Raw genomic sequence first — 20897 nt, 5'->3', positions numbered from 1 at the left:
GGCCAAAAACATAACTGGGTTCAAAAAAGAATGAGATAAGTTCATGGAGGACAGGCCCATCAGTGGCTAGTAGCCAAGATGGTCAGGGACACAACCCCATGCTCCAGGTGTCCCTAAACCTCTGACTGTCAGACACTGGGACTGGATGACAGGGGATGGCTCACTCGCTAATTGCCCTGTTCTGTTCACTCCCTCTGAAGCACCTGGCACCGGCAACGATCAGAGACAGGATCCTGGCTAGATGGACCGTTGGTCTGATGCAGAATGGCCATTTTTATATTCTTAATGGACCTTCGTGACCATGAATGTATCGATCTCGGAATCTGGGCTTCCACTTCACACCCTCCTGAGATTCCCGAGTCCCCGTCTGGCTCTGGAACATGATGCCAGGACCTTCCCCATGCTGCGGGGAGGTGGATGGCCTGGCAATCCCAGGAATTGAGGATCCCCACCCCTACAGCTTCCTCTCCCACAGTCAGTTCCACACCCTTCCCGACATCCCTCCCCAAGCCCTCCAACCGGCCACCCGCAGACGGGGAGCGAGGCGGTGCCTCTTACCAGGTAGTTATCTCCATGCTTGGACTTGAGCATCTGGGCCACCTCCCTGAGGTTGCTGCGGAAGTTCTGCTCCTCGGCCGAGCTGGGGTACGAGACGGCGATGATCCGCTCGGTGATGTACACCAGGTCCAGCTCGCAGCTGTCCTCCGTGGTCTGGGCCATGCTCACGCTCCTGGGCCAACAAGAAGCAGCCAACTCAGGTCCCAGCAGGGCGCTACAGGCCTGCGGGGTGAAGGTCTAGAGATCTGGAACCCAAACAAGGTGGCATTCCTGCCGCACCCTCCTTCACCCGACGACTGCAAAGCACGTTGCAAGCTGTAGGTCATTAAGACCCGTGAGCTAATTATTATCATCCCCGATCCACAGATGGGCAGGGCAAGGTATGGACATGGAGAGGTCAAGGGGCTCGAGCGAGGACACGTCAGGACTCCCATGTCAGCTCTAGCCATGGAGTTCAGGTGTGGTGGCTGCCCCGGCCCTACTCTAGCCACCAGCTGCCTTGGCGCAGAGACGGGGCCAATTGCCGTGCCAGCCTCTGCACCCAGCCGTGTGCTCTTGGTGCAGCTCATGGCTCTGGGTTCAGCTGTCCAAACGGCCACTGACCATCGCAGGAAGCGGCAGGACCAGCCCGGCTCCTGGAAACCGTGTCCAGAGCTAACCCTCCCAAAGACCCAGCCCGACACCGGTGGGCAGTTAGTAGCAAGCGCCCTACAAGGCCCCACAGGTCAAGAGATCCTTCCTGTGCTGACCCAGGCCCCACCTTGTCCGGCCCATCCCCATCTCCAAGTGCCATTCGTTACATACTCCTATTGTTGCCTCTTGGCAACCAGATCCGTATCTCCGGGAGCTTATCTCGGTTACAAAAAATAATCCATTAAGTCCAAGTGAAGCCTGGCTGGAACGCACTCCACGGGCCTCTCTCGCTCCTGGCATCCGGCCACGGACCAAGCAAACAGACTGTGGGGTCCTAGATAAGCCTGAGGGAGAGAGCTGCCAAGGCAGCCTATGCCCGCCTGGGGGAGCGATGCTCTGTCCTGCAAGGATGCAGAGGTCACACCTTGACAAGGGCGTGCAGTGTTTCTAAGCAGGGGGTGAGGGTTGGAGACCACAGGTGTCCCGAGGAGATAGAGGAGATGAAGAACGGGGCACCTGAAGTATGGGTGAGCCCACAAGGACCCCAGAAATGGGCCCTACCCTGCCCGGCACTGAGCATCCCTCCTTCCCACTGCCTTCACTGGAAGCTGAAGGAGCTGAGCGCACTACAGGACAGGGGCTGAAGAACCCAGTGGGGAGACACCAAGATGGGGATCAGCCTGGAGCATTCAAAGGAAGGGAGCGGGGGCTGGCCTTAGTCTTGCTGGGAAATTCTGGTCCCCCTCCTGCAGCTCAGTCCCACAGGAACCATTCGAAGGGGAGAGCGCCCCATCCTGGGATATCCCCCTAGGCAGCACAGCGCCCCTGGCACCCTGCGAGAGCTCTGGTCAATTACCAGCTTGTGGAGGAGCAATCAGCTAATGAACCATCAGCACATGGGGAAGAAATTCTTCGCTATACCCGAGGCTGGCACCTGGTTATAACCTCAGACTTCAGGCTTCCACGCTGCCACGGTCACAAACCACAGCACCAGCCATCGGCAGGAGGCCCCAAGAGGAGGCCGCGTTCCAGATTCTGTTTTTAAACACAAGACTGAGTAGATCGAACAGGAACAAACCCTGTCTACACTGATCTCACACTGCTGGGGAGAGAATGAGGCCAGGGCAGCTCTCCTCACCGGGGGAGAAGTCTCTGCCCATGGCATGGTGCTGGGGGGCAATCACAGGGGTTGTACCTGGAAGGTCTGCCTCGTGGCTGGGCACTTTTGGAGGATTTTGTGGATTCCTAAAGAAAAGAGAGAGAAAAGCAAAGTTACCATCGTGGGGGTTCATCAGAGAGGGAAACAGACAGCAGGGCTCACAGCTCGGGGGACAGTGTCTCCGACCACGCAGATCTCAGAGCTAACGCCTGCCTCCCCATCCCGGTAGCAAATCACAAGCAGCCGGGGTAGTCGGGTCTTGAAAATTCAGAGGTTTTGTCTTTTTGTGCAGTTTAGGGTGGGAAACAATTTCAAAGTCTCCAAAATTTACCCAGGTCAGGAAAACCTGTCCTCTGTTTGTCAGCCCTTTCCTGTACTCTGTACACTTCACCTCTGCTTCTCCGCCTTCCCTCCCACCCTATAAAGTACCCCAGCCCTCCCCAAACTCCTGATCCCTCTCTTACCCCTCCACAGCACAGCCCCAACCCCCTCCCACTCCCTATCCACACAGCACCCCCAGCCAGCCTGGGAGTGCGTCCCTTGCTCCTGCTGCAAATCACAGAAGGTTAGGGTTGGAAGAGACCTCAGGAGGTCATCGCGTCCAACCCTCTGCTCAAAGCAGGACCAACCCCAGCTAAATCATCCCAGCCAGGGCTTTGTCAAGCCTGACCTTAAAAACCTCTAAGGAAGGAGATTCCACCACCTCCCTAGGTAACGCATTCCAGTGCTTCACCACCCTCCTAGTGAAATAGCGTTTCTTAATATCCAACCTAGACCTCCCCCACTGCGACTTGCGACCATTACTCCTTGTTCTGTCATCTGCCACCACTGAGAACAGTCTAGATCCATCCTCTTTGGAACCCCCCTTCAGGTATCATAGAATCTCAGGGTTGGAAGGGACCACAGGAGGTCATCTAGTCCAACCCCCTGCTCAAAGCAAGACCAATCCCCAATTTTTGCCCCAGATCCCTAAATGGCCCCCTCAAGGATTGAACTCACAACCCTGGATTTAGCACACCAATGCTCAAACCCCTGAGCTATCCCTCCCCCCTAAGGCTGCTATCAAATCCTCCCTCACTCTTCTCTTCTGCAGACTAAACAAGCCCAGTTCCCTCGTCCTCTCCTCATAAGTCATGTGCTCCAGCCCCCTAATCATTTTCGTTGCCTTCCACTGGACTCTCTCCAGTTTGTCCACCTCCTTTCTGTAGTGGGGGGCCCAAAACTGGACGCAATACTCCAGGTGTGGCCTCACCAGTGCCGAAGAGAGGGGAACAATCACTTCCCTCGATCTGCTGGCAGTGCTCCTACTAACGCAGCCCAATATGCCATTGGCCTTCTTGGCAACAAATCTGCTAGATCCAAGCTGCATCCTCTCTTCTGGTCAGCGCTGAGGGAGGCCACATGGGGGGCAGAGATTGCTGAGCCTTTCCAGCCATGGGACCTTGCCCTAGCACATCCTTTCCCCAGGTCATCGCTACGGGAAACTTACCCATGCTAGCGCCTCCTGCAGGCCAACAACCCGCCCCCAAACAGCCATTGGCAGGTGCCTTGTATCTAAGATCCAGCTGGCTTCCAAAGGGTTAAGTCCATCTCTCAGAGCCCTACAGTTATCGTGTATGGGCCAGATGAGAGGAAGGGGCATTGAAAACCTCCCCTCTTTTTTTCCTGATCTATTTCCAAGTGAAACTCAGATGGATCGATTAGTGTCACGAGTTTCTCTGGTCTCAGCCACGCCAGTTGCACAGAACTGTCCGTGCGTCTGCTCCCGGCCCCTGTGCTGTACCGGATGGGGGGGCTGGTCTCCACCGAGCAGAGGCCAGGTCTATACCACCAGCAGGACACATTTGCTACCTAACAAGCCAGGCTGCCTGAGCAGCCAGCATTTGCCTTGGCTTGGCTCGTCAGAGGAAATGTTTGAGTTCTCAAGGCAGGAAGCGTCTATTTACACACGATCCCCAGCCTCAAGAATCTCATCCACAGCCGGTTTGTTGGGTGACTTCATGACCTCAGCTGAAAAACAGAGTGGGGCTTCCAAAATCCCTCCGTGCATTCACACCTCATTCGTTTTAGGATCTCCAGCCATCAGCGACAAGTCGTTTAAATGCTCATCTTACTCGAGTAGTAAAATCTGACCTCACGGAGGGCCCCACAACGCTGCGCAAACCACAGACAAGCTCCTTGGCTGGATCCTTCTCGGAGCTATGCCAGGGGACACCAGCTGAGGCTCCAGCCCTAGAGAGCCAAGAGTCGCTACACCCCCTGCGGAAATGCAGCTGCCTCTGGGGTGGAGCGTGGCAGCTGTTTAAAAAAATGCCTCGCACGCAACGGCTTAGGACACTAAATGACGATGGATCCTGTACCAGGGTGAAACTGCAGGAGGAGTTTGGGCTCCTGCCGGCACATTCGTTCAGTACCGACTCTGAGAGAAGAGCGCCACCTACTGGGAGTCCCCAAGAGGACACGCAGCGGGAAGCCCTTGTTAGGTCTGGTCAAGGAGCCATCCTTATTCCACACACTGGACAGGCCGGGCTTTAGGACCCACCTAGGACAGTTTTTAGCGGGGGTTCCTGCTTGGCTGCACACATGCACACCCAGCTGGGAGATTTTCAGGAGGATCTGCCCCTTTAAAGGCACCCCTCAGCCACCCCACATCCCCAGGGCCACTGCAATGGAAAATATAATCCTAAACGAGCGCAAAGGAGACCCGTCATGCTTGCTGCAAATCACCTTTGCAATGGTTTGATCAGCTGTCATTGAGGAATGGAGGGCTCATTCCCCCATGGGGCCTGTATGCTTTGGAGGGGTTTTCCAGAGGACTCTTGTGTTTGGCCAAAGACATCCAGGGCAGTTTTACCATGGGCTTCAGGGGCAGCAGGTAGGGCAATGCTGAACATCACGGCCACGATCTCCTTCCTCGGCTCCCGGTTGTGGGAAAGTTACCTTTCAAGGTGAGCCAGACCGGTCAAGCCAGCGCATCTCCGCGCAGCAAAAGGCCCTCAGTGTTCTCCCTGTGAGCCCATTCTGCTCCCGATCCTTCTGTCTAAGGACCCCCCGTGAGTGACAGCCGAGAGCTCCACCTCTCTCCGCGAGAAATGCCTTTTTCACGCAGACTGACAGCCAAGCCCACGCTCGCTAATCCTGAGCCCGCCGCCCCACGCGCCCAAGGAGTTTGCGTCCATTCTCAGATGTGGCTCCTGACATCTCAGCCTCTGGGAGCTTGCTGCGGAAATCAGCGATGAGGCCGAGCTGCGGAGAAAAAGCCACTCGCCGGGCTTCCTCTGAGTCCAAACTCGTCGCCTTAGGTTGGGTCTACACTGCAGCTGTCTGCGAGCCTCCCAGGCCAGGGAGACAGCTCCTGCCAGCAGGGCTGGAGCCCGCGTGCTGAAAGTAGCCGTGTGGCTGTTTGCAGCTTGGGCTGGAGCTCAGGCCCACCCGACTCCCTGCGTCCGCGCTCGGGTGGCTAGAGCGAGGCTCCACCAGAGCCGCTACCTCCACACTGCTAGCTCAGATCCCGCTAGCACGGGGCGTCCGGCTGCTGGCTGCAGTGCGGACGGGACCCACTGCAGCGCGTGGCCGTCAGGCGGACATTGCTGGGAGGGCGCTGGGATTCCACCAGGGGACGGCCTGCCTGAACGCTGCAGTGAACCCGGAAGGGGGCTGGGCATGGACCTGGCTTTCGGCACGGCCTCCTGCAGGGCACGAGGGGGCTGAGCAGACACCAGGCGGTTCTACCTCCAAAACACCCGGCTCGCTCCCCCTCGGGGACATCCACACGGCAAAGAAAAACCCGCAGCACCGAGCCTCTGGTTCCGTCAGCCCCGCGGCTTTGTCTTCGCAGTGTGGGCGTCCCCTTCGAGGCTTCCGATGGTGACCCCCGCCCCCCCCTCCCCGGGGTCCAGCCCAAAAACAGACAGACAGTGAGAGCAACACCACGCTTCCAGAAGCAGAGAGGCACTGGACTGCAGGCTTCCGGGGTGCCTGGAGCCGCGACTGGCCTTTGCCCTCCTGCCCCAGGCTGTCCTCAGGGCAGCAGGGGTCAGTATATCAGGCACGATCGGACAGACAAAGCCCCCTGCACCGGGGAATCACACTCATGCCGGGATCCTTGCCCACGCCGCCCAGTGGCCTCCAGCACGGGGCGTGCACCGCGCCAGTTCCCCTCCAGCATGTGCAGTTCGCTCCCGTGGCCCATCTCAGCCCCTGCTGCTCCCAGCTGGCATGAGGGCATCCTAGGAGCCCGAGCAGGAATCAGCGAGGGGTGCAAATGGACCCAGGAGCCGGGAGCACCAGTCCGCAGTGCTAACCGCTGGACCACACCCCCCCCAGGGCTAGAACCAACGTGCCTCTGAGATCGGGCCAGGCTGGGCACATTCGGAGGGAAGAATCACATGGCCTCGAAGCAGGTCAGCAGCAGCCTTTGCCTGCTGCCCGCTTTGTACCCTTCCATTAAGGAAATGAGACCGGACAGCCCCCGGGAAATCTCTCGCGCCGATGGCCAGGGCCTGTCAGAGCATCTCCCGCTCCATCGCCACGGCCCTCCTACTCCATCTTTCACCACTGGGGAGGCGACAAGCCCATTTCCAACCCCATCTTGGGGTGCGTAAATCCCAGGACAAAGCCGAGCAGCGTGGACCCGCGGCCCTCTCTCCCCTCCCACCACCGCCTCGGCCCCTTCCCCCCTTGGCCCACGGATTTACCTTGGACCAGGTGAAGCTCCTGCTAATCCGCCTCCAAGGCATGGCCGCTCCTCTGCCCCGAGACCTTCCCAAGCAATCCCCCCGCCGGGGCAGTGCATCCGAGCTGCAGCCCGCTGCAGAGCTAGGTCACGGCGGTGGGGTTACTGGACGGGTGCGAGGCTGGCACAGGGCCCGCGCTCAGTCATTCTGCCTTTAGGTCTGAGCTCCCCCGTCCTCTCCACTCCGCGGCGCGGCAGGCTCACCACAAGCGCGCTCCTGGTCCGTTCGCTCAGGGAACCGCCCCCGCCCCACTCCTCCGGCCCCCTCCCGCCCGGCAGAAGAATCAGGCAGCTATCAGCTGATAGCAATAAGAACAGGCCAGGCTAATGTTATTAAGGGCTTCTGATGAGCAGCAGCCAGGATCCGAGCTGCAGGGAGGGAGAAGCTACAAAAGATCCCTTCTCGTGCAACAGGCTGGGGCGATCCCTGCCTCGCGGGGCTGGCTCCACATGAGTGAGACCGGACCCCATCCACTGCCCATTTACCTAGCGTAGCGCTGAGCAAATAGCGCGGGCATGGCCAGACGGGCGCGGACCCTCGGCTCCATCTGGCTCACGGTCCCGTCTCTGACCAGAGCAGCCCCAGGGGGAGAAGAACATGGCAGTAGCAGACGGGGCAGGATCTGCCCCCACAGTAGGTCCTGGTTTGCATGAGGTTTAATAGCCTTTCCGCACTCGTTGTGAGAACTCGGGCTAGTCCTGATAGCCAGTTAAATGTCCAGGCCTCGTGTGTTACACAGAACACCCAGCGGGGCCTCTCTATTTTCCAGACACTTTCTCCTCCAACACCTTCCTGGGGGTGTAGATCCCCCGATTCTGGTCCCGGGTCCAACTCATAACGATTGGCAGCACTCCCAGCAATTGAACCGGTGTCCAGTCTCTTGCAGGTTTCCTGGCAGAAGAGAGTTTTCAGGGGGCCGGGGGAAATCTCGGGGGGCAAGTGTCTTCGTGCTGGTGTGACAAACCAGCCTCTGGCCCGAAGCTACTGCTCTGGTCTCCCATAATGCCTTGCCCCGGGCATCCCTTTGTCCAGACAGATCTGCTCGGCGTGCCAGGCGCTGCCAGGTGACCCGGCCTCGCCAGTGCCTTGCTCTCCATGAAGACCGCGAAATGCCAGCTCCTCCCCTGGAGGCTGCCATGGGTGTGCTGGGTGGGGACCCCGGGGGGAGAGGAGTCACGCCTGTTTCACTTCACTTCTAAGGGAAGAGCAGGCAAGCGAAGCGGCAAATGAGCCGCCAAAGCAGGAGCGGAGGTTTTGGGGGGCTGCAGCCAACCACCACCCGCCTGACACCAGTCTGCACCGGCTCCTTGCACTCCCTGCAAAATAGACTTTTCATGTAAATTGCAACGAACACAGTGGTTCCGGCAGACCTCTGGCCAAGTCACACTCCCCCCCAACCCCCCCCGAGAGGGGGGCATGGCTGGATTGCCCTGCAGAGGTGCTCTGCCTAGCTGCAGAGCCAGAAGGCAAGGCAATAAATCGGTATTAAGGTGCACTGACAATGCAGGGCAGGGGAAGCCTGCACTGAACCTGCCTGCTAAAGTCAGGCGAAAATGATGTAACAACAGCCCCTCGCTCTAACACCGTGCTTTTCATCAGTCGCTCTCAAAGCACCTTTACAAAGGAGGTCTCATCAGCCCCATCTGACACGGGGGCGACACGGTCCCACGGGCGACTGTATTGCAATGACCTTTTCTAGTACTGATTAACTGAGAAATGGTCAGGCTGGCCACGATTCATGGGATTAAATGGCCCCACCAGCTGCGATTCACAGACGGCTCCCCCTGCTCCCCTGCCGCAGACCCCTGAAGGGAGAGGGGAGCCGTGCCCAAATCTGACTGGGAAGCAAAGATCCAAAAGACAGATCGGGCAGCAGGTCTGGCAATTAACGAAGCTCCAGGCCGTTTGCATTACGCTAGCCACACCCCCGCATATTTACCATAGCAGGGGTGGAAAGGGAGCGCAGGGAAGCGCTGGGTCCTGGCAGGATAATACTCCTGAAACCGATAACGCATCCAAGTTCTAATATCCCCATAAACACACTCTGATCGGCAACGGCTCCAGCAAACTAGCCACATACGCGCCCTTAGCCAGGGAGACCGGCCTTGTGGCAGGGACTCGGGAACTCAGGGTTCAGTTCCCAGCTCTGACACCAACTTTCTGTTTGACCTTGGCCATGTCACTTTGCCTCCACTGCCCATCTGTGAAACGGGGCCAGTCAACCTTCTCTGGTCTCGTTAGCCTGGAAGATCTTTGGGGCAGAGGCTTTTACCCTGTGCCTGGGCAGTGCCTGGCACTATGGGGCCTCTGGGTGCTACTGCAACCCCACCCCTTGGCAGCTTCTGCTCCCGCTAACAATGCCCCCTATGGAACGGCGGTGCGGATCAGATGCGAATTTCAACTGCACAGCCCCGGGCGTTGCTGCTGCCTCGTGGCCACAAACAGCACTTAAACCTATTGTCAGACGCCCGCAAGGATGTTTACAGCTGCTCACGTAATGGAAAAAAACCCGATGCCAACAAAGGGCCGCTTTGCTGCTGCAGACAGAAGCCTCGTTCAGTTTAATTCCACATGATTTAGCTCGCTAGTTAATTTGTTTGGGCTGGATGGTTAGGCCCACAGCCGCGGAGCCAGGCTCCGACGCTCTCTCGTCTGGGGAGATGGGGGTACGGGCTCGTGGTGCTGGGAGAATCACAAAAGATTGGATGGGTCTCTTTGGAGAAGACTTCAATAGCAGCATATGCAAGGTGGTCATCTCACAGGAGATTTCCCGTGCTGGCCGGACTCCATGACACCTCCTGCGTGGGTCCTCAGACCGTCCACTGCCCCTCCCCGCTGGCCCCCAGGATGCAACGGGAATTAAAATTAAGAGGGACAACATTTTATCAGCCCTTTCTCGGTTCTGCAGAAACGCTCCCAGACGCGTTCCAGCTCCGTGAGAAAGCTGAAATCCACTCTCTGGTTTCCAAAGCCAGTTGGCCCGGCCACGGTGCTTGCAGCACGGCCGTTCAGCTCAATTCACAGCAGGCGTGCAACCCGCGGCTGATTCGAGGGGACAGTTTCTGATTTCAGCTCGGGAAGAAGACCTCAAATCTAGCATGTCATGTACCAGCTGCAACATTTGCAGGTCATGTACTGTCGTCCTCTAGTGGCACTTCCCAGTATAGTACTTCTCAGGACAGGAAATTGCTCAACGGACATGCTCCTTAGCAGGAAGCGGGCCAAATCTCAAGGCCTCCATCTTCCCTTGCTAACAAAATAAGTCCCTCACGGGGGAAACACACCCCAAAGGGTGTCGTTAAACCGACACAGGGAGAAGAGTGGGAGTCCCTTCACGAGAACACCAACAGAGACTCGGTTGTCTCGGACTCCGGACCCCGCCCTTCGGCCCGAACCCTGGCATCGATACGAACGCGCCAGGGCATGTCACTTACTGTGGCGTCTACATGCTTCGTGGTGCTCTCCCCGTTGGATGGCTGTGGAAAGAGAGAGAGAGGAGACGGTTAAGGCTCCGCCCACGGCAAAAGGGCCTCTGGATCTTTTTCCGCACTTCCCAGGAGTGGCTAAACTGTCCCGCTCCCTTCCCTGCTCAGGGCTGGAAGGAAAGCGTCAAAGGCCAGCAATCCCTGGAAACCTGGCCACGGCTCTATATGGATGGGATGGGTTTTCACAGAGCAGCGGCTACACTCCGAGCTGCGGGCGTAAATTCCAGCTCAAGGAGACGTACGCACGCCAGCTCTGATCGTGCTAGCGTGCTAAAAATAGCAGAAGGGCTGTGGTGGGAGGGGCTAGCCACCTGAGTCTGTGCCCGTGTCTCGCATGAGACCATCCTCAGGGCAGCTTGCCCTGGACACCACCGTGGCTATCCTCTGTTTAAAGCGTAGCACGGGTGTGTCTCCTACAGCGGAAAGTCCCACCCCCAGCTCGAAGGGTCGCCGTGCCCGAGAGTTAAGGCTCATGGTCCCCGCTCCACAAAGAACACCAACGCCAACTCCACGCATTCGCAAAGCACGAGTCGGGCCCCGAACTCGCGAGGTTGCCTTCAAAATCCTGAGATCGCTAAAAATGGTGGATGCTTTTTTCCCCGCAGTCTGGTGGCAGAGCTCTCAGCTCACGCTCAGGTCACGTTTACAAGCTTGTCTCAACCACCAGGTCCAGAAAACTGACTTTAAAAAAGAAAAGAAAAAGGGAGCGCAGAGAGTCTCTCTGATGCCAGCGTCCGGGGTCTTGCGAGGCCGTGCCAACAATCGCCAAAGCCGGCCATGCTGATTCCAGCGCCTGCTCCGCCCTCAACGAGCGATGGGGCGTCGGCATGTTCTGAACGTTAAACACCTGCTTCCATCACGGGTGCTGACTTTTATATTTTCCCCCGATGGGTGCTCCACCCCCGCTCTGCCCCGAGGGCCCACCCCCACTCTGCCCCTACCCCTGAGGCCCCGCCCTCGCTGTGCCCCTCCCCAAGGCTCCGCCCTTACGCCGCCTCTTCCTGCCCCTGCTCCGCCCCTCCCCCAAGACCCCCCAACCACCTGCCACTCGCCCCTTCCCCCCCCCCCCCCCCCGAGTGGCCCCAGCAGCCACCCAACAGCTGATTGGTGGCCAAGCTGAACAGCTGCGCCTGGTGGGTGCTGAGCACCCCTTAATTTTTTCTCCATGGGTGCTTGAGCCGCAGAGCACCCACAGAGTCAGTGCCCATGCTTGGCGGCATAGTGATTGATGCGGTCTAGCCGGAAACGACGAGTTCACATTATTTACAGCAGGTAGCGTGTATTCCCTGACAGAAAGGTTAGTAGGTGAATAAAACCTCACGGAATTGCCCCAAACCAGTGTTAACTGAGACAATGCGCATATATGTAAATTCGGGGGCCGGGGGGGGGGGTGTGAAGCCATATTTGGTCAGCAACGCTCTCGTTGTGAAACGCTGGGATCTTTCACAGTGTCCACTTCTCCTTTTATTGCAGAGAGATTTTACCAGGTCTGACAGCTGCCAGTGTGAAGAGATAAAGGAGTGAAAACTGACAGGTAGATAAGAAGATAATTAAGAAACCGAGCCTGGCCTTGGAGATGGGTTTGTATATGTCCTGGCCAGGGTCTGAATGGGAAAGAGTACCCCGTATATGCCACAGGACAGGGACCGGTTATTTTATAGAGTGGCCCTATATAAATACACACTAACAAAAGAGGAGTCACTTTTCTGCCACGAAGCCCTCGCTGGGGGTATCAAAATAGGCTGCCCCACTGCACTAGGGCTGGGGTGATTTACACCTCCCCGCTGGGCTTTTCCACGCTCACATGTGGGGCTGGCTCGGTGCAAGCAGCTCTGCTTCCCAACAGCCCCCGCTGGAGAAAGCCAATTCCTCGCGGGCTCCTTGCATGGAACAGTGTTCGGCCTGCCAGGCCTAATGCCATTCGCGAATCCAAGCTCTGAACCCGAGAAATGAGGGAGCTGAGCGCAGTGCTCCCATCGCTTAGAAAACCTCCCGGATCTGCTCCCGCGCTCCCAGCTGCCCGCCGGCCCTGTGAAGAACCGATGTAAATAAGGACAACCAGCGGGGGAGAACTCCCCATCTCACTCATGATCCTCAGACCCCACCCATGGGTCCCCTGCTGCCCACTGGCTCCCTGCTGTTGGGACGGTCATGTGGCCATGCTGAATGAAGGGTGTGAGCATAACTTGACATGACTTAAACATGGCTGAAGGGCTGCAGAGGATCCTGGGAGCAGGGTCCCTTTAAGCGGAAGCAGATTTGATGAAGAACTGGCAAAATCCACGTGCACGATCGATATTGAACCTATTGTTCGGCAACCATGGGCTCATGCGAAGTGAACATCACAGGTATAAAGTTCCAGCATGGAGCACAGGTTGACCTGGTTATAGCGACCTGCCAGCAGGAACCTCAGGCAGAGAGACTGAGTGAATGATTGATGAGTGAGTAAACATCCGGTGATCTTCCTTTGGTTCCACTCCCCCAGCCCCTTCTAAAACAGGAATTAGGTAAAATCAGTAGCCGCATGCCCACTGGGCATGCTTTTAAGACAAGGGACTCCTTTGAGGAAGAAGAGTACAAAAATCGAGCAAAGTGCATTACTGTGGTTGGTGACGCTTGAAGAAAGCAACGCTGCTAGACAGAGTGGCCAAAACTCTGCTCCATGGGCTGGAGTAGGACTGTGACCAGAGGGGGTCTGGCCTCGAGGGAATCCGAGACAGACCAGAGGGCTGGGAAGAACAGACCAGGAGGGAAGAAATTGGTAACCACCTTCTCTGTTTGCCAAGCAGGAACTGCGTGAGGCTAGCGCAGGGCCTGTTTGTGAAAGAGAGACTCGTTCAGAGGAATGTATCACTCTTAATGTCTAACATAGGAGTTATGTGTTTAATATAACCCTTTATTGCTTGTGTAACTCCTTCTCACTAAACGGCTGTGTGCTGCAGATAATTACTGTGGACCTTTTTCACTGGGATGGCAGTAATCTGCTGCACCGAGAGCCAGGAAAGATCCTTTTCAGGGGTAGTAGCGCCCACTGGTCCCTCCAAGCTGTGCGTGTGTGCGCACGCACACAGATCCTAAACCCCGCGCCCACGGCGAAACACCGCGCCCACAAACATTTGCACAGACGCACAACAATTTGCACAGAAGACATTTTTTGCGCACACGGCCTGCCAAAAATGAGAGGGAGCGTTGGTAGTGCCCCCTGTTGCCAAGACCTGCCACCAGCCCCGGCCTGCCACGGTTTAACTCTTCTGCTGCCAGTTTCCTCATGAAGAGGTTTTGCTAGGAACACACAGACAACACCACCACAGGGTGTGTATTGGTCCCTGCAGCTTGGAGCATCATTCGGTCACCTGGAGCCTCCCAGCCTCGCATCCCTTCACACTCTACCCCAGGAATGGCCCGAGGAAAGCACGGTTATTTACCAGCACGGAGCTGGCCAAGTGCTGTGCCACAGAGCCACCCAGCAAGAGCGTGGCATGCTCTGCCTGGCAAACCCCGGGCCCATTCTAGGAACCTGGCACAGCAAGGTGCTGGGGGCCCTCAACCGAGGGTCTGGCTGGAGGATCTGAGACCCAGCTGGGACTGGCCCTAAATCAGTTCATGCCGAGGATCGTGCATGGCCACCGACCGTTCCACACAAGACACTATGGACTGGTGGTTCACACCCTGCTTGGATCTTCTGCCTAATGAGTCAAGGCTCCAAAGCAGCAGGGAGGGAGGCCGGTCAGCATGGATCTGGGAAGGCAACACGTTCAGGGAGCTTCAGCAAGGTTCCCCCTTCCAGCCGGCTCCAGGAAAGCAAGCAGCAAAACGGATTCCCCGTCCACCCCCATTGCTCCCAGCAGGAGCAGCTTCCAGTACCCGGCATCTGACGCGGCTCCAAGCATCAAGAGAGCGGCACTGAGCACCGGTGCGAACCGATAGCCACGCAGCCGTCTGACAAGTCTCTGAGATCAGGACGCAGGCGAGACGCGGAGGCAGACAGGGCTGTGGAAGGATGGATGGAATCCTGACCCAACCAGGAACAAGCCCCTGGAGATGTAACACCACCCCGTCTCCTGCAAACTTGACAATGGAGGAGGGGCCGCGGGGTCCTGCCTTCTGGTTGCCGAATTCCAGCTAGGACGGCAAATTGTAGGGGAAGGCGATAGTGAAGTCGCTCTGCTCTTGGGTTAAGCGGGATCTCTCATTCTGGCTGTTTCCAGGGTCAGTTCCCAGGAGGCAGGAGGGCTGGGGGGACAAACGCAACAGCCACTTAAGGAACCGTTTCTGAACAGGGTACGCGAAAAGAGAGACTTCCGGCAGCAAAGCAGCCACGGCCTCCTGGCGCAGCTCCACCAGGGAGAAGCCAAGCCCCCTTCGGTGAGCAGGAATCCTGCGAGGAGAGGAACTGGGCAAACCTGAGCCACCGCATTCCTGCTAGGAGATGGAGCAGCAAAACCGTCCCCCTTCTGCACAGAATATCCCCCGACAGGTGGCTCACGAGACCTGCCTCATCTCGTCGGAGCAGCCACGCTCCTGCCTGAGGACGGTCTCCAGACACAAGCTGCTGGGGAAAGGGTGGGGGCCGTCTTTCTGGGGGAGTACTGTATCCAGCCCCCCACGCTGGCCAATGGGACTCTGTCAGTTTCCACCAGCATCTTCGCCATGCCAGTGTGCGGCTTCGCGAGAGGATCCCTATGAGGCCTCTCTCCTACTGCTAGCTATTGTAGAGTTTGATTTGTGCCCATCCCCATGGCATCTAGGCTCTTGGCAGCGGTAACATGGAGGTCTCGGGGCAGGAGAGGGAAGCGACGGTGATTTCACCAAGGATCGATGAGCTTGTCTGAGTGAAGCTGTGATAGTTCTGGCAGATCCCCCAGAGCTGTGATCCCCGGCCCTGAGCTTTCAGCTGTTGCTGCTGGTTACAGATCTCCTAGGCCACATTACCCACCAACTACGGGCCTCATTCTGAGCAGGGCTCAGCACCCCGGCTCCCATGGAAATCGGAGCTCAGTACTTCTCCGGATCAGGTCCATTTGGCCCGCGGCCTTCGTGGCTGTCTCTAGCTCAGGCTTCTCTCAGCTCAATGGACACAGGTGAGCTAAACAGGGCAGGCCGGGGCCTCCAGACCACTGTGCCCGGGGGCCAGGGCCAATCGGAGAGGGCGGCACCTCCACGGACGGCGAGCATTACTGACGGCCCCGGCCTATCCGGGCAGAGGTGCACACCGGGGAAGCCCATTTTGGCAGGGAGTCCCGCGTGGAGACCCTGGTCTATTTCAGCGCGGTCAGTGATGGGAGATGCCTTTGGAGCCACCTCGTTCATCTGCCTGCGATGGGGCAGGTATTTACAAGGTGGGCTGTGTCCCAAATCCGCCCTACCCGCCACTCCCCACACAGCCCCCTGCTCCAGCCCCGGCTCTAGCCATGAACTGGCTCCACCAAACACAGGACTCCCCGTCTCGTTTCAGGCATGCGCTGGGCCTGCAAGCCAGCCTGGGCCATAATCTCCAGACTGGGCTGGGCTCCTCACACCCTCGTCAGCTTCCTCCTGACACCGCACTAACGGTCCCAAACAGACAAGACTGTGTGTTTTTCTCCAGATAAGTATCCTGGAGCGGGCTGGCGAGCTTCCTCTGGGACCGGCGGGCTCCTTGCGGCATTCACAGCATGGACGTGCCATGGGGAGATTAAACCCCAGGCTGTGATAACAGCAGCTGGATCAATGCGAGACACATCACGGTGCGCTGGTGGGGGAAGATAATTGCTTGGAAAGATTTGGAGTGAAATGAGCACGGTGCCTCTTCGCTTGCTTCCCATCAGGCGGGGGTCCTTGTGATTAAGCTGGGCAGGCACAGCTGAGAGGATGGATGGTCCAATGGTGAGCTTAGCACTCGGGAGACCACAGTTCAAATCCCTGCTCCGCCACAAACGCTCTCTGGGACCCCTGATAAGTCACTTCAGTCCAGAGCCTCAAAGGTCTTAGGCCCCTGAATTCGCTCCTCCAGCCCCTCAGCCTGAACACCTTTGTGGATCCGAGCCTGAGTTGCTCCATGCCTCAGTTTCCCCTCTGTACAATGGGGGAGAATAGCCCTGCCCTGCTTCACAAGGGAAGCGGGGAGAGGTGTGAGCAGACAGCCACCACAGATTGGGAAGTGCTCAGAGAAGACAGTCATGGGGGCCAGGGAAGTACCTGCGAGAGATCACCCCCAAAGGAGAACGTAGGTACGTCCAGCCTGGCCTGAGAAGATGCAGGGGAGCGTGCTGCCCCGGGTGTGCCTGCTCCATGCACACACAGGAGATATCAAGCCAAGATTTGCAAACGAGACAAGCGATTCCAAGGGCCCCCCGGGGGCCCGTGTGGCAGGAGGCAGCTGTTTAGTCCTTTCCAGGCGTCAGGCCGAAAATCACTCAGCGCTTGTTAATACTGGCCTGCAGGACTGTTACCCCGACGCCTCCCGGCTGAGAGCAAGACGCCCGCACAGAAAGCCCGACCCTGGGACACAGGGGCTGGAAAAGAGAGGACAGAGCAGACCCTGCCAAAATGCTGCACACGCTTCTCCGTACAGGGACAGGAGGAGAGAACATGGGACAGATGTTATCACATTAAACGTACAACTAGAAGGTGCGTCAGGGCTACGGTGCACATGCAAAAAATCAACTGATCCATGCACACGCACACGCAAAGCTAACTGATACCCTCTCACGCACTACCAGGCCCCTGCGCATCCACCCCCGGGTACCCTCACACCCACACCTACCCACTGGTCACTCTCGCCCCCGCCCCGGGCACCCACTCCCAGTCACCTGCTCACCCACTTCTGAGGCCCCTCGCATCCCACTCCGGGCCACCTCGCATCCACCCCTGGGCACCCACTCCCAGTCACCTGCTCACCCGCTCCTGGGCACCTTCTCTCGCCCCTGCCCTCGGGTACCCTCTCAACCCGCCCCCCCACCCCCCGGGCACCCTCTCTCCCACTCCTGCTCCGATGGACGCTCTCACCCACGCATACTCACCTGCTCCCGTGAATGTTCTCACCCACTCCCATGCACGCTCACGCATCTCACACTTAGCCACACCCACGCACACTCCCTCGTGAACACTCCCCTTCCCCATGCGCACTCAGCCAGACTCTCTTCCTCTCCCTCCTTTGCACTGTCAGATGCAAGTCAGAAATCGGCCTGTCTGCTGCCCCAGGGGCCTGAGCCAAGCCTTCGGAGCAGGCCCCAGCCCCCTCGTTCCTGCTTCAAGCCCCTCCATAGCGGCCTTTCTGCAATCTCCCCTCCAGCTGGGCCTTTGCAATGGGCTCTCTCTGCAGCCCCCACTGGCCACCTTCCTTCCCGAGTGAAGCACGAGCCCTGGCTTTTCGCACGGATGGTGTTTCCAATTAATTTCGGATTGATTTATGTAGCCCGTTGTCCCATGGTAACTTCCTCCCATTGCCTGTAACCACATCACCGAGGCCTGGATCTGGGATTCAGGGGAAAGATACTCCAGGCTCCCCGGGGGGCTGGCTTCCAGCTGGTACATCTTTGGCTTAAAACTCAACCACGAACAAGCAGACGCACTGGGAGGCCGCCCTCAGCCACGCCCCCTGCCAACACTAGGGGGCAGCACATCAGTCAGGAGATGGGGTGGGCACCTGGCCTCTCGGGGCTCAATGATACCCCTTGGGGAGGAGATCAGGGACGTGGTGAAACATCCCCTCCTTCGGGTCCTAGGTCGAGGTCTGTGGAGGAGACTCAATCCTGTCCTGCACTGAGCCCATCACCGGGGTATCTGGGGCAAGGCGGGAGCTCCTGCCAGCTGCTACAGCAGGGAGGGCCCCCTCCTCGCCCCTGTGGCTTGGACCACCTGCGGCACCAGCTGACTGTCCGCGACGCAGAGGGAGGAGCCGAGCCTGGGCCAGCAGGGGAAGGACCAAGCCCACCCCTCCCATCTGTCACTGCTCCCAGCCCCCCCAGTTCGCGTCCCGGGATGGAGTCACTCACAGGCACCTGTTTCACAGGGGGCACCCGAGGTGGCATGACGGCCGCGCCAGGGAAAGCCCTGGAGAGTTGAGCCCGGCTGTGCCCCGGGAGGTCCCAGGACAGGCAGCGCCCTCGGGCTCCTCCTAAACCCCAGACCCGCCCGGCGAGACCACCCGAGTGACTAGGGCTGGGGGAAGGGGCCTCATCGGTTTATGGCAAGTGCATGGCAGCCTCGGGGGTCCGTTCCGAGCACAGGGGGTAACCCCGCCCCACCCAGCACAGCCAGCAAAGAGCTACCACGTAGTACGATAACAGTACACAGAGGCCAACTCTCAGGAGCAACCCTACAATAACAAACTTGTGTACAAAGTCCCATCCCTGCAACAACCAATCACTGTTGGCAGATCTCAGAGTAGCAGCCGTGTTAGTCTGTATCTGCAAAAAGAACAGGAGGACTTGTGGCACCTTAGAGACTAACCAATTCATTTGAGCATAAGCTTTCGTGAGCTACAGCTCACTTCATTGGCAGATCAGCATGCATAAGCCACCCTACAATAATAAAACCAGCGAGCACGGCCTGGTGCCCACAAGGAACCCTACAATAACAAACCTAGCCCAGCCCTCCACTGACAAAGCCCAGCCCGCCACTCACAAGTAACCCTACAATAACAAAGCAGTGGTACATTTCAATAGACGCCTGCCGCAGCTTTCGGAGCGGAGCAGAGAGGAGATCTTGTTGACAAGAGAAGCCAGCGCCTCAGCCCCGAGGACGCACACGGCTCACAGTTCAGATGGAACAGCATGGGCTGTTTCACGGGACAGCTGTTTTAGCAATTCCCTGTTCCTCTTCTATCAGCGGAGACCTGCTGGGAATTGTTCCTGTTTGTTGCTCTGGCGAAGAAATCCCTGCAGCCTGTCAGCTTAATTGTTTCTGACTTACATTAAGATTTCCAGGGAAAACAAGGGGTGAAAATAATCATCTTCCTCAATCTAAACAGCATCAGAGAAAAGAAAACGAGCCCCGGGCACATCTGCTAGAGTGATCTCCCCGGGTGGGAAGAAAACGCCCCAGGCTCTGAAGGAAAACAGAGCCCAGCCTTTGCACGGGGCCTTGCTCAGTTCTCGATCTTTGACTGCGTGTCCCCCTCCCGGCCCGTCAGTGGCACATGGTGGTGGCTACCCGTCCAGAGGAGGGCAGGTGGGGAACGGACCGGCCTCTACGCCTGCCTCTAATTGACTCGAGCTGCCCTCCTGAGGGTCACAGCGCTGCCCTTGAAGGGTGGAGTGGGCCCAGCCACACGGGCCCTCCCTGCTGCAGGCTGCGCCAGTCAGTTTTGCAGTCGCGCCAGGCGAGGATTTCATTGGCGTGGTCAAGGGGGGCCTCCCAACTCTGCTGATTTTCTTGAGATAGTCGATGTCCTTAAAGCCCCAGCTCCCGGAGTCATGGGACTGGAGGAGACTCTCAGCTTGCATTTCCAAACAAACAAGTTCCTGCCCCGCCCCATGCGGGATGGCAGAGAAAAACTTGAAAACAAGAAACGAGGGGCCCCCAAAACGCTCAGAAACAGAAGGCAAAGATCCCCCCAGGCCTTAATTTTTTATATTTTAAATTTTTTAAAAATCTCGAGATTTTTAAGCGACTCTTGTGATTTGGCAGGGCACCGGGCGGGGCTGCTCCAGGGCTTCTGGCTGCTTGGGACCGGCGCCGCCAGCTCTCTGGGCACTTTGCCAGCTGCTGGCAGGGCAGGACCTGCTCAGAAACTCAGTGGCAACGGCTCATGCTCGTGTTCTGCTGTTTGCCGGGAGGTGCCCAGCACTGGCCTCACACAGACAACAGCAGCCTCCCGCCTCCACGCCAGCTGTGGGGCTGAGCCCCCACCTCACACTATGGTCTAGAGCAGAGGTCCCCAAACTGTGGGGCGCACCGTCCCGGGGAGGCACAGAGGACCGTTCCAGGGTGGGGGGGGGAGGGGCATGGCTGGGGCCCAGGCCAGCCCCCATGGGGGGCAGGGAGGAAGCGCTGCCCAGATCTGCTCCTGGCCACGGCCCCAGCAGCTCACCCCACAACCAAGGCTCCGCTCCCAGCCCAAGCTGCCAACCCCGCACCCAGGGCCCTGCTTCAGGCTCCATGCCCAGGGGCCCTAGATGCCAGCTCCACCCCAAGCTGTGGCCCCAGCCTTGGCCCCCTTACCCCTGTCTGCCTCCCACCGGGGGCGGCAGTCCCACTCCCAGCCCTGCGCCCTGGCTACCAGTCCTGCCCCCAGCCTTTGCCCACCCCCGCTCCCCGCCGGAGCCACAACCCCACTCACGGCCCGGGGGGGGGGGCTGGACAGGGGTAAGTGGGGGCACGACCCTGAAAAGTTTGGGGACC

The 20897-nt window shown here is 58.2% G+C and overlaps 1 protein-coding gene across 22 annotated transcripts in view; it reads right to left on the bottom strand.

The window, feature by feature from the left end:
- Nucleotides 1–20897, bottom strand: part of TNS1 (tensin 1) — a 283525-nt gene that overhangs the window by 123206 nt on the left and 139422 nt on the right. For 17 of the 22 annotated variants that reach the window (XM_043525426.1, XM_043525423.1, XM_043525430.1 and 14 more), the window contains 3 exons: nucleotides 10521–10562; nucleotides 2387–2436; nucleotides 559–730 (listed from right to left, as the gene is read on the bottom strand). In XM_043525426.1, coding sequence (XP_043381361.1) covers nucleotides 559–730; nucleotides 2387–2436; nucleotides 10521–10562 — 264 coding nt within the window. Of the gene's footprint in view, nucleotides 1–558; nucleotides 731–2386; nucleotides 2437–5077; nucleotides 5947–7047; nucleotides 7288–10520; nucleotides 10563–20897 lie in introns of those variants that run through there. The other 5 variants (XM_043525425.1, XM_043525435.1, XM_043525442.1 and 2 more) reach the window with 3 other exon arrangements.

This window comes from Chelonia mydas, chromosome 11 (assembly GCF_015237465.2).
Source record: "Chelonia mydas isolate rCheMyd1 chromosome 11, rCheMyd1.pri.v2, whole genome shotgun sequence".
Lineage (NCBI taxonomy): Eukaryota > Metazoa > Chordata > Testudines > Cheloniidae > Chelonia > Chelonia mydas.
Note: the sequence above shows the minus strand (reverse complement) of the source record. Positions and strands in the feature narration are given on the sequence as shown.